This window comes from Lynx rufus, unplaced genomic scaffold (assembly GCF_022079265.1).
Source record: "Lynx rufus isolate CCGP_SWC_20201006 ecotype Redwood Valley unplaced genomic scaffold, mLynRuf1.p SCAF_11, whole genome shotgun sequence".
Lineage (NCBI taxonomy): Eukaryota > Metazoa > Chordata > Mammalia > Carnivora > Felidae > Lynx > Lynx rufus.
In genome coordinates, this window is record NW_025814825.1 from 15,323,638 (window position 1) to 15,336,865 (window position 13,228).

The 13,228-nt window shown below is 39.3% G+C and overlaps 1 protein-coding gene across 5 annotated transcripts in view; it reads right to left on the reverse strand.

The window, feature by feature from the left end:
• The window catches only part of LOC124506907 (annexin A7), a 50,959-nt gene that overhangs the window by 7,504 nt on the left and 30,227 nt on the right, over positions 1-13,228 (reverse strand). For all 5 annotated transcript variants that reach the window (XM_047072953.1, XM_047072956.1, XM_047072958.1 and 2 more), the window contains 5 exons: positions 11,513-11,717; positions 10,791-10,904; positions 9,451-9,515; positions 3,109-3,211; positions 2,550-2,644 (listed from right to left, as the gene is read on the reverse strand). In XM_047072953.1, the coding sequence (XP_046928909.1) occupies positions 2,550-2,644; positions 3,109-3,211; positions 9,451-9,515; positions 10,791-10,904; positions 11,513-11,717 (582 nt within the window). The remainder of the gene's footprint in view (positions 1-2,549; positions 2,645-3,108; positions 3,212-9,450; positions 9,516-10,790; positions 10,905-11,512; positions 11,718-13,228) is intronic.

The window sequence follows — 13,228 nt, forward strand, 5'->3', positions numbered from 1 at the left end:
TTTTAAGTCTGAAAGGAAATTATGATGCTCAGCTAAGGTTGGGAGTCACTAGTATGAAACAAGAACAAGCAAAGCGTTTTTAACGAACCAGTAAGACAACCAATTTTGTTAGAGGGGAATGTTCTCACAGATTAGTGAGACAGAGTTGTAACGATATGCTTGGGTCATCACCTTGAACACAAGCTAAAGAATGTGCGTTGGATTCTTCATGCTGGGAGAAGCCACAGGAAATTTTTATGCAAGAAAATGGCATTGAAATGGCAACCATAGGCAGTATGGACTACGATGACAAAGAGGTTTATAGATAAGAACATTTAGGCTACTAGAACATTTAGGTAAGAATTAATTCAGGTTTGGACTTGAGTAGTGGATTTGAGATGGAAGCACATTTTTAAAAAGACCTTTTACATATTAGATCAACAAGACAGAGTTAATAACCAGATGCTAGGACAAAGCAGTGCCTGGCATACAGTAGGCATTGAATAGGTATCCAAAGACTGATAAAGAAGAATGTGGAATCAAGGACAACTCCACAGCAGGCTTGAAGAATGACTTAAAAAAATTTTTTTTAATATTTATTTTTTTTTAATTTTTTTTTTTTAATCTTTATTTATTTTTGAGAGAGTGAGAGACAGAGTGAGAGCAGGGGACGAACAGAGAGAGAGGGAGACACAGAATCTGAAGCAGGCTCCAGGCTCTGAGCCGTCAGCACAGAGCCCGATGTGGGGCTTGAACCCACGAACCATGAGATCATGACCTGAGCTGAAGTCGGCCACTTAACCGACTGAGCCACCCAGGCACCCCTAATATTTATTTTTGAGAGAGCGAGAGAGCGAGAGAGCGAGAGAGAGAGAGAGAGAGAGCATGCACGCACGTGCGCTTGAGCAAGTGGGGGAGGGGCAGAGAGGGAGGGAGACACAGAATTAGATGCAGGCTCTAAGCTCTTAGCCGTCAGCACAGACCCCAACGCAGGGCTCGAACCCACAAACTGCAAGATCACGACCTGAGCCAAAGTTGGATGCTTAACCAACTGAGCCACTCAGGGGCCCCTAGAAGAATGATATTTTTATTAATAGGAAGCCAAAGAAAAGATGGCTGGGAATAAAAAAACATATGCTGTGAGTTTAGTTTTAATTCTAAACTGATATATAAGAAAATTCAGGACAGCGTAGCACAGGCTATATACAAACTAAAGAAATTCATAATATGGAAAATACTTTTGTTAGAGAAGCAAGTATGAGGTTGAACCCTAAGGAAATCTAGAGTTTGTGTTGCTTAATCAGCTTTAAGATTGAAGAAGTGGAGGGGTTCCCAGATGGTTTAGTCACTTAACCGTCTGACTTCGGCTCAGGTCATGATCTCACACTTTGTGAGTTCAAGCCCCGCATCGGGTTCTGGGCTGACAGCTCGGAGCCTGGAGCGTGCTTTGGATTCTGTATCTCCCTCTCTCTCTGCCCCTTCCCCACTCATACTCTGTCTCTCTCAAAAAATAAATAAACGTTTAAAAAAAAAAAAAAAAAAAAGACTGACGAAAGTGGACCTGGGCCAAGGAGGGAGGGTAAGGCAGAGTAAAATAGGTCAAGTGGGACCAACTGATGAACCTCTGCCCCCATTCTAAGAAAAGTAAACTAGATCCAGAGAATGTTAGAAAGTTTTAGGATTCCTATCTAAATGGCAAACCAATGGTACCCAGTTTTCCCCTTTATATCTAAGAAGCAGTAGCACTTTTTAGCCATAGAATCTTGCTATATTTTGTTACTGATCATCCATTCAGCAAATATTTATCAAGTGGCTATTATCATTCCTGTACTTGGTGCTAAAAATGCACAAATGAGTAGGACATGGTTAGCCTGAGGGGAGCTCACTGTTTTGGGGAGTGGGCAGTGAGATCAGAGCAGAAGTTTTACAAAATGCTGTCAGACCACAGTGAGAGAAGGAGCTAAATTCTGCCTAGAGCAATGAGAGAAACTTCACGGAGAAGCTGATTTAACCCAAATCCTGAAGTTGTTTGCCATGAAGAAAAAGAGGAAAAGGTGTTCTAGGCCAAGAGTACAACATATACCAAGCATAGAGTTATAAAAGATCATGATGTACACAGGGAATGGCAAGAAGTTCCACGTGGGCATAATATAGGATACGATTAGAGGGAGAGAATGGAGTGGAAGACGATGCCAAACACCAAGAACAAGCAGGGGCTATGTGATAAGTCATTGAATCCCACTGTAAAGAGAAGACTGAGAACCAAACTATTATACTGTTTATCTATTTTATATATAAAGTTATCTACTATCAGTTACACTATTGTAGCCATAATCTGTTTTCTACTAAGCATCTATCAGACATAGTATGAGGTATGATTATGAGATGAAGGATTACTCCCGAATTAGACTTTTAAGAGAAATACATAGCAAACACACCACTCTGGGGTCTCTGGAGTCTTGTCTCTACTTTGTACCATCAGTACTAATAAAAACATAGTGTCCAACCTCGCATAAAGGCAGAGTCTACAGGCCATTGTTTGTGGCCAGAAAAGAAAAAAATATAAATACCTTGCCATACATGGTCTTAAAAGCTGCTTTAATTTTTTGCCTCTGGTCATTGGAACGGTTGGCCACAATATTCACAATTGCCTGCTCGTCTGTCCCTGGAAGAACCATACATGTTTAAGTAAGGATGAAGTCGGTGCTGGCTACTCCTTGAGGACATCTCTTGGTTGCTTTACAAGGTGACTGGTGCCAGATTAAATTGAGGTATGTGCACAGGTGGACACATAAACTTGATTTATTTTTACTTTAGATTTAGTTTATTTTTACTTTAGATTCAATTATAAATAAGATAAAAACCTGTTTTCTTTTTTTTATTTAAAAAAAAATTTTTTTTAACGTTTATTTATTTTTGAGAGAGAGAGAGAGAGAGAGCGAGAGCGAGCATGAACAGGGGAGGGTCAGAGAGAGATACACAGAATCTGAAACAGGCTCCAGGCTCTGAGCGGTCAGCACAGAACCTGATGCGGGCTCGAACTCACGGACTGCGAGATCATGACCTGAGCCGAAGTCAGACGCTTAACCGACTGAGCCACCCAGGCGCCCCAAAAACCTGTTTTCTTACCAAAACCCTTCATCGCTTTCCGAAGAACTTCTGCATCTCTCATGGCATCAAAGTTGGCAGCTGGTCGGATTGTTCCTTGAGCTCCCTGAGTCATTGCGGCAGGCTAAAATGAGAAGCAAAAATTCCAAGTCAGTTACTGTGGTAATCTTTTCATAACATAAAAACACATCAAATTATCATGTTGTACACATAAAACTAATACAATGTTATATGTCACTTACATCTCAATAAAACTGGGAGGCAGGGGATGTAAAAATGTTCAACTTCTTTAGTGGAAGAAACAAATTTTTTTAAAAGCCCGGATTCTCTGCTGACAAGAAGACAACTTAAGACTTCCCCAGTTATCACTCTTAGGCAAGGAGGCCATGTTTAACTTTTAGGACAAAGCATATGAGCATTTTATTTTCAGGGCTCATTCTGGAACAGGCAAGAAAGACCTATCCCCTTTCTGCCAAAAGACAGCTAACCTCCAAACTTTCAGGAGACAAAAAAGTCAAGCTTGTGAAATTAGTCACAATCTTCCTATGCCTCGATTTCCTTCTTGGTAGAATACAAGGGAAAAAAAGAGACTGATTCCTGGATAGTGTTGAGCAGCAGTGTCTAATTTAAAGACAATAATATAGGGGTGCCTGGGTGGCTCGGTCAGTTGGGCATCTGACTTCGGCTCAGGTAATGATCTCACAGTTTGTGAGTTCAAGCCCCGCATCAGGCTCTGTGCTGACAGCTTGGAGCCTGAAGCCTGTTTCAGATTCTGTGTCTCCTTCCCTCTCTCTAACCCTCCCCTGATTGCACTCTGTCCCTCTCTCTCTCTCTCTCTCTCTCTCTCAAATAAGTAATAAGCATTAAAAAAAATTTTTTTTAAGAGCTTCTGCACAATAACTATAGCTAACATCACACTTCACAGAGAAAGACTGGATGGTTTCTCTCTGAGATTGGTAACAAGGGAAAAATTCTGTTCTCACCACTCATTCAAAATAGATAGATAGATAGATAGATAGATAGATAGATAGATAGATAGATAGATAGATAGATACAATAAGATAATGAGGGCTTTAGTTAGGCAGACCTTGAATTGATCAATGAGGTTTGAAATAAGCAATAAAATTTTGGCAATATCTTTCCATTTCCTCTATAGGCCCTCGTTATCAAACATGAAATAGAGGCACCTGGATGGCTCAGTCAATTAAGCATCCAACTTCAGCTCAGGTCATGATCTCACAGTTCATGAGTTCAAGCCCCACATAGGGCTCTCTACAGTCAGCACAGAGCCCTCTTTGGATCCTCTGTCCACCCCCGTCTCTGCCCCTCTCCTACTCATGGTCTGTCTCTCAAAAATAAACATTAAAAAACATGAAATAAAACATTTTGTAGTAAGAAAAGCACAAAATGAAAGTAAGCAATGATTAGAGATTCTGGGAGGTAGAATATTCTTCATAGATTATATAGGAAATAAACCAGAAGGCAAAACAGGGACTATACTTTAAAAATACAAATTGGGGCACCTGGGTGGCCTAGTCAGTTGAGTGTCTGACTCTTGATTTTGGCTCAGGTCATGATCTAATGGTTTCGTGGGTTTGAGCCCTGTGTCGAGCTCTGTACTGATGGCACGGAGACGGCTTAGGATTCTCTCTCTCCCTCTTTCTCTGCCCCTCCCCTGCTTATGTTCTCTCTCTAAATAAATAAATAAATTTTAAAAAATTAAATAAAAAATAAAAATACAAATCTATGGGGAAACTTAAAAATCACTATGACATATCCCACAGTAATAACTGTTTCCAGAGAGAATCATCAATGGATGCTAAAATTAGTGAGTAAAAGTGCGATGAGAACCAAGATATTTACATAGTTTGCACCTGGCAAACACAAGTGATCAAAATTAATCATTGCCAATAACAGAATAAGTCAACAATAAGTGCCTCCTGATACAATAATGCACTGGAGATCCAAGACCATTTCTGTGGTACTCCTGTCAAAATGGCCAAACCTGAATTTAATCATGAGGAAGTATCAGACAAACCCAAACTAAGGAATTTTCTCAAAATAACTGGTAGTACTCTTCAAAAGTGTCAAGGTCATAAACAAAAAAGACTGAAGAATTGTGTCAAGTTAAAGGAAACTTAAGAGAGGTGCCTGACTGGCTCAGTCGGTAGAGCATGTGATTCTTGATCTCAGGGTTGTGAGTTCGAGCACCACACTGGGCATAGAGATTACTAAAACAAATGAAATCAAATCAAAATTAATATTAAAAAAACAAGTAAACTTAAGAGACATGACAACAAATGCAATGTTTCATCCTGGATTTGATCCTGAACCAGAAACGGACATTAATGGGATAATTGGTAACACTTGAATAAGATCTGTAGTTTGGGTAATAGTATTACATCAATGTCATTTCCTGATTTTGATCATTTTGTTGTGTTTATATAAGAAGTTAACACTGGAGGACCTGGGTAAAGGCTATTCAGGAATTCTATAATTTTTATAACTTTTTTGTAAGTCCGAAATTATTTCAAAATTTAAACAAATTTTAAAATATACAGCTAGGAAACAATAGTTTTCTTTTTTCTTTTAATGTTTATTTATTTTGAGAGAGAGAGAAGCAGTGTGTGTGTGAGTGTGAGGGAGACAGAGAGAGAGAGAGAGAGAGAGAGAGAGAGAGAGAGAGAGAGAATGAATCCCAAGCAGGTTCTGTGCTGTCAACGCAGAGCCTAATGGGAGACTCAGTATCACAAATCATGACATCATGACCTGAGCCTCAATCAAGAGTCAGACACTTAACCGAATGAGCCACCCAGGTACCCCTTCAATAGTTTTCTTAAACTATTCAAATCAGGGCTTAAGAGAGATGGGATGAAGTGAGATGATATCCCGCTACATTCTTTTAACTGAATTTTAATAATATATTTATTTAACCCATTATCTCTAAAATATCATTTAAAGATGCATTCAGCACCACTCCAAAATGTAAAATGATTCAATTGCTTTTTAGGCAACTGAAACTGCATTTAATGTTATTTATACCCATTGAATACAGCAATATGCCAGCAACTGCAGGGCAAAGTAAATGGGGAGAAGAGAACCAGACCATCTTTTAGGCCTAAACATTTTTAGGGTCAATAATTTCTCCCACTTACCAATACTCTCACACCAATGTTTTCTTCTAACAACCATCCTGCACTATGAAGCTTCCTTCTAAGCCAAGAATGTAAGCAGAGAACTAACAAATGACAAATATTTGTATAGTGGTTTAAAAAAAAAATTCTACTTGTAGCTTTACATGAGCTTTATGGTACCGAGAAACTAAGGTTTCCTTCATTAAAATCCTAAGTAGGGCAAAAGCCTTTGTTTACAAACTGTACTAGACAGTAAGAGAAACTAATCCTCAAAATCTATGATTTGATGATCCTCATCTGTCATCCTCTTCTTTTTTGATTTTTTAAATGTTTATTCATTTTTGAGAGACAGAGAGAACACAGAATGAGTTGGGGAAAGGCAGAGAGAGAGAGAGAGAGAGAGAGAGAGAGAGAGAGAGAGAGAATCCAAAGCAGGCTCCAGGCTCTGAGCTGTCAGCACAGAGCCTGATGCCGGGCTCGAACTCACTGACGGTGAGATCATGACCTGAGCTGAAGTTGGACACTCAACCAACTGAGCCACCCAGGCGTCCCATCTCTTCTTTCTTAAAAAACAAACAAAAACTACTCATTTTTCATCTTTAGGAAAAAATGGGTTTGTTTCATTCTTTGTTGAAAGTGTAAGTTTGTAATGAATCTTTATCAAAAATACTGTCATCTTCCAGGCACTATATTGAATTAAAAGATATCAGGGTCCATGTTCCAGAGGTCAAAACTCAAACTAGGGAAGATTTCTCAGCACAACAAATCCCACACTGCAATCAAAAGTTCTACCCTTTGACACCCATTTGATACCAACCTTCCTACTGGAAAACAAAATTGAGTCAATCAGGGAAGTCACCTGTCCCAAATGCCCAACCAAGACAAAAATTTTCATCTTCCTACACACATTATATACTCACACACACCATCCACCAGAGGACTTTCAGTGATAGGAAGCTTACTCCTCTCAAGGGAGCCTGTTCCATTTCCATCTAAAAGATCTTCCAAAATTTACCACTCTGTTAAGTTCCACTTATTGGTTTTAGTTCTATCTTAAGGTAGTAATTGTTACACATGAGTTGCATGTGTATGTATATTTCATTTTTAGTGTTTTAGGTTTGAAAAATTTTTAACTTTTTTTTTTTTTTTTTTACTTTACAGCCAAGTTAGTTAGCGTACAGTACAACCATGATCTCAGGAGTAGATTCCTTAATGCCCTCTACCCATTTAGCCCATTCCCCTCCCACAACCCCTCCAGCAATCCTCTGTTTGTTCCCTATATTTAAGTCTCTTGTTTTTGTCCCTCTCCTTGTTATTATATTATTTTTGCTTCCCTTCCTTATGTTCATCTGTTCTGTATCTTAAAGTCCTCATATGAGTGAAGTCGTATATTTGTCTTTCTCTGACTAATTTCACTTAGCACAATACCCTCTAGTTCCATCCACGTAGTTGCAAATGACATGAAAATCTTTTTTTATACTTAGTCATAAAATCCATGTCTCTCAAACTATGTGCATGCTTAAGCTAAAATAAAATCAAAATTCTCATACATGATTAAAATAACTATAGATATATAATATGATTAACAATCAACTTCAACAATAAAAAAAAAGATTGAAGGCAATTCCCTATGTGCTTTGAAGGAATATCATTTATAGTACCAGCAAAGCAGCACTATGTAACAGGGAGACCATTAGTCTGAGAGTCAGAAGAACTAGAGCTAGTCTCAGCTTAGTCTTTTACTAGGTGTGTGGTCTTGGACAAATTTCTTAATCTGGAACTCAAATTCCTCAAATCAAGAAAGTAAGCCAGAAAATAGCTAAAGTGTTTCTCTTTCAATACTTTAATCCCTCTCCCATCTCAGCTTTAAAAAAGCTTGGTAATGCTAGATCTTTATGATTAAAGAGGATGGAAATAAATAAGAAAATCAAGCTAAAGATAAGCATAAAAGCATACTGCTTGTGTTCCTTATAACTTGCATAAAATATAAAATTAAACTTAATATTAAAATAAGGGGCTATACAGAGATGAGACAAACATTTGATACATAGGAGACCTAGGGCTATTGAGAAATCAATTCAACAAATATTAATTGACTACTATGGTTAAAGCCCTACCAAGCACTACAGGGACATAATGGTAAGACAGATACAGTGGAATCCTTGAGGAAGGTGTGAGAGACAAATACACGAGAAATCAGAAAGTAAAGAAGGTACATACAGGCACATACAGTAATTAGTAAACACTAGAAAACCTTACTCACTTCAGTGTTATAATCCAAAGAAACAGGAGAGAAAACAGGATAGGAAGGAAAAGATTCTGTATTGATCTGAAAAAAGAGTGGAAAGTTATAAAGGTAAAAATAGAAAACAAAACCACACTTTATCAAAAACTGCCCAAAACAGCAATTACTCAGTCACTCAAGTTCATATTTGTTAACTACCAGTGAGGGAAGAACTAAAACCAATGCCAAGAACCCAAATGAATCTCTGTGAAAAAGTTAGGAGGGGCGCCTGGGTGGCGCAGTCGGTTAAGCGTCCGACTTCGGCCAGGTCACGATCTCGCGGTCCGTGAGTTCGAGCCCCGCGTCAGGCTCTGGGCTGATGGCTCAGAGCCTGGAGCCTGTTTCCGATTCTGTGTCTCCCTCTCTCTCTGCCCCTCCCCCATTCATGCTCTGTCTCTCTCTGTCCCAAAAATAAATAAACGTTGAAAAAAAAATTAAAAAAAAAAAAAAAAAGAAAAAGTTAGGAGTATCATCACCTGTGAGAAGGGACCTATGCTTGTCTTATTAAAGTCATCAGGACACCACTTAAAGCAGATGGACCAAAGACAGCATCAAGTCTACCAGACGCAAAGAGCAGAATCTTAAGTGACTATAACAGACCATATCCTCTGCTCCAGGGAAATGTCAGCAAAGCAGTGGTGCCCTTCTTTGGCGTTATCCAATTAAATTGGACTAAATTTAAAAATAGGAGCAGAGGGGCGCCTGGGTGGCGCAGTCGGTTAAACGTCCGACTTCAGCCAGGTCACGATCTCGCGGTCCGTGAGTTCGAGCCCCGCGTCAGGCTCTGGGCTGATGGCTCAGAGCCTGGAGCCTGTTTCCAATTCTGTGTCTCCCTCTCTCTCTCTGCCCCTTCCCCGTTCATGCTCTGTCTCTCTCTGTCCCAAAAATAAATAAACGTTGAAAAAAAAAAAATTAAAAAAAAAAAAAAAATAGGAGCAGAAATACCTGACTTGGGTAAGGACCTTGTCCTCCAGGATATTGAGAAGGCATCTGTCCTCCAGGAAAGCCACCTACATGTTTAAAAAAAAAAAAAAAAAGTACAGTAAACAGATCTCATAGGATTTAACTTTTCAAAACAGCATTGACTATTATGAATATAGAAACATGAGAACATTCACACCATGTTATTCAGTAGGGTAATTTTTTAAGATTATAATTCACTAAACCTAAAACCAACTTTGGTCACAGGAACCTTTTAAAATATTCCACGTCCTACACAGTTTCCTAACAAATAATACCTTTTTTTTTTTTTTTTTTTAAATACTTGAACCAAACTAAATTCTGATTCCATCTAGAAAGGATGCCAGGGCATAGTTCTGAGGGTTTAGGAGTGGTATAGGTGTGAGCTGGGAAGCTCCTGAAGGTTTTGGTTTTTTGGCTTTGGAACAGATTTTTTGTAACTCAAAAAGTGGGTCCTTATTTCCATCTTACTGATTAAACTTTTCCATCAAATTAATGCATTTCATGAAATCATGCATTTCATTTTATTTATTTTTTACCATTTTATTTAATTTAGTTTTTAAATTTACATCCAAGTTAGTTAGCATATAGTGCACAATGATTTCAGGAGTAAATTCCTTAATTCCCCTTACTCATTTAGCCCAACACCCCCCCACAACCCCTCCAGCAACCCTCTGTTTGTTCTCCATATTTAAGAGTCTCTCATGTTTTGTCCCCCTCCCTGTTTTTATAATATTTTTGCTTCCCTTCCCTTCCCTTACGTTCATCTGTTTTGTATCTTAAAGTCTTCATATGAATGAAGTCATGTATTTGTCTTTCTCTAATTTGGCTTAGCATAATACCCTCTAGTTTCAGCCACGTAGTTGCAAATGAAACCATGTATTTTAAATTATTTCTTGGGGCGCCTGGGTGGCGCAGTCGGTTAAGCGTCCAACTTCAGCCAGGTCACGATCTCGCGGTCCGGGAGTTCGAGCCCCGCGTCAGGCTCTGGGCTGATGGCTCAGAGCCTGGAGCCTGTTTCCGATTCTGTGTCTCCCTCTCTCTCTGCCCCTCCCCCGTTCATGCTCTCTCTCTGTCCCAAAAATAAATAAACGTTGAAAAAATTAAAATTAAAATAAATAAATAAATAAATAAATAAATAAATAATTTCTCTCTTTCTCTCTCTGCCCCATCCCCCCACTCATGAACGCTAAAATTAAAAAAAAAAAAAATTATAAAAGTACTTAGTATAAAGTTTACTAAAGACTATCCCAAACATAACTAAGTTCTCTCAGTGGCAACTGAAAATTTTAAGTAGCACACTATTGTTTTTCTCTGGTACCTACCAGGTAGTGGGACCTGTGGTAGACCACCACCGTAAGACTGTGAGGGTGGCTGTGGATAGCTGGAAAAGCCTGCTCCACCTGGTGGGGGGGCTCCAAACCCTTGGCCTGGAGGAACTAGAATAAAAGAATAAATACAGTGACAGTTCTCATGATTGAAGAGTAAACTTTAGGAAAATATCTACTAATATCCACTAAGAAAAGTGGAAAAAATATGCAATTAATGCTATAACAGCAGTCTCTTTTGGTCTAAATTCAACTTATCAACTCTTTTCCGTTATGAAACAAATTAAAAAATTTTAACTTCATTCACCTTACTAAATAACTTATAGTAACAAAAATGCTAAGCTTTTTGGCCTTCAGACAAAGCTGTCCTAAAGGTCACAATTATGCTAAGTGAAATATCATAATCAATTCTTAAGATTACAAATAATCAAGTAAACTGCTATATATTGGTCCTTTATTACCATGAGATTTATTCTAATTCTTTTCACAACAGAATTTTTGAGAATGTTTCCAGCTTTCATGCCCCCAAGAACCTTTATCTTGCCAGCTAGGTTTATGGTCTTTGGTAGAGAGTAGGCTAAGAGCATCTCTGACCTCATATAAAACAAGCAAGAATGAAATGGATGAGAGAGAGAGAGAGAGAGAGGTAGAGGTAGAGAGAGAAGGAAAAATGATACAGCAATCCCAAATCATCACTAATGCCACAACCCACTACTCACCTCCAGGATAGGATGGAGCTCCCCCTGGTGGTGGGGCACCAGGATAGCCTCCAGGGGTTGGATAGCCTGCAGTGGCAGGGTAGCCTCCAGCTCCTGGGTAGCCACTACTTGGGGCTGGTGGGTAGGCACCTCCTCCCACTGGAGGAAAGCCAGTAGGATAAGGATACTGACCCGGAGGGGGAAAAGTTGACTCCTGACCTGCAGGCTGACAAACCAGAAAACTTTTCATATGAATGTGACCAAAACAAACAAACAAACAAACAAACAAACTGAAATAACTGTTAAGGTCTAAATTTTCTTTTACATAGTAAAAGTCACATTAAAAGTCTTGGTATCTTGTACTAGTTTACCTGTATGCTAGTTTGTCAAAACACTTGCTTTTCAGAACTCAGTTACATTCAATTCTACCTGTGTCGGGCAAGAGGGATCTGTTTCTCTATTTGGGAGTAAGAACTAGACTCTTCAGAAACCTCAAGGCTTCAGGAAAAACTATCAAAGCTCATTAGTTCCTTCATTTTCCTAATACCTGGAAATATTAGAAAGACGTATAGCTCTCTACCCTAAAGAGAATTCCTGGCTCTCTGGCGACACACCTGGACCTGTTACATAGTAGGAACAAAAAAGTGACCTGAGTTACCATGGGGTGTGACATTTGGAGCCCAGTTCAGACTAGAAAATGTCTAAGAGTGGCAGAGATTGTTACACGTTCACTAAACTTTCTCGCCTGGCCACAAAACTAGACTACCTTTCCCAGACCCCTTTGCAGTTAAAGTAGGACCATATGACTGAACACTGGTGAATGAACAGAGACAGAAGTGATGTACACCACTTCCAATCTGGCCCCTAAAAACCTCCTGCTCAATCCTACACACTCTCTCTTCCTCTTTCCCTTTATCTGCCAGCTGGAAGCAGAGAATCCAGTGGAGGAATCCAAGACACTAGAGGATGATAAAGCCAACATGTGGAAGGAGCCTAGTAACCTGAAAGACTACATGGAATAAAGCCTCCTTGATACCCCACCCCACCACCCACCTGCCACTGACTTCTAGGAGACTAAAGAAAACAAGTTTTTATTGTGTTAAGTCACTTGGATGTTGGGGTTGTCTGTTTCAGAAATTAGTCTATAATAACTGAAATGGTAACCAGAGTCCAGTTGAGTATACAGGGACCTAGGAACATATTCATAATTCTCTTCTCTCCTATGATAAATTCAGGAGAGCTATATATTCATTTTACAGGGGCGCCTGGGTGGCGCAGTCGGTTGAGCGTCCGACTTCAGCCAGGTCACGACCTCGCGGTCTGTGAGTTCGAGCCCCGCGTCGGGCTCTGGGCTGATGGCTCGGAGCCTGGAGCCTGTTTCCGATTCTGTGTCTCCCTCTCTCTCTGCCCCTCCCCCGTTCATGCTCTGTCTCTCTCTGTCCCAAAAATAAATAAACGTTGAAAAAAAAAATTTATTCATTTTACATAAGGATACTTACATTAACATTAATCTGCATAGACCTCTCTATTCTCCCATTGTTAGAAAGAAGCCCTATACATTTATGAATATAAAACTGAAATGCATAATTCTTACTTAAATGCCTCAGCTAGGAGTTTAGTCCTCATAGTATAGACATCAACAAGGCAGAACTTAGTAGCACATTTAAAAAATGTACTCCAAATACTAAAAGTGTCAGAACTGCAAATACAGGGACCTCTAATCCACTGCAATTTATC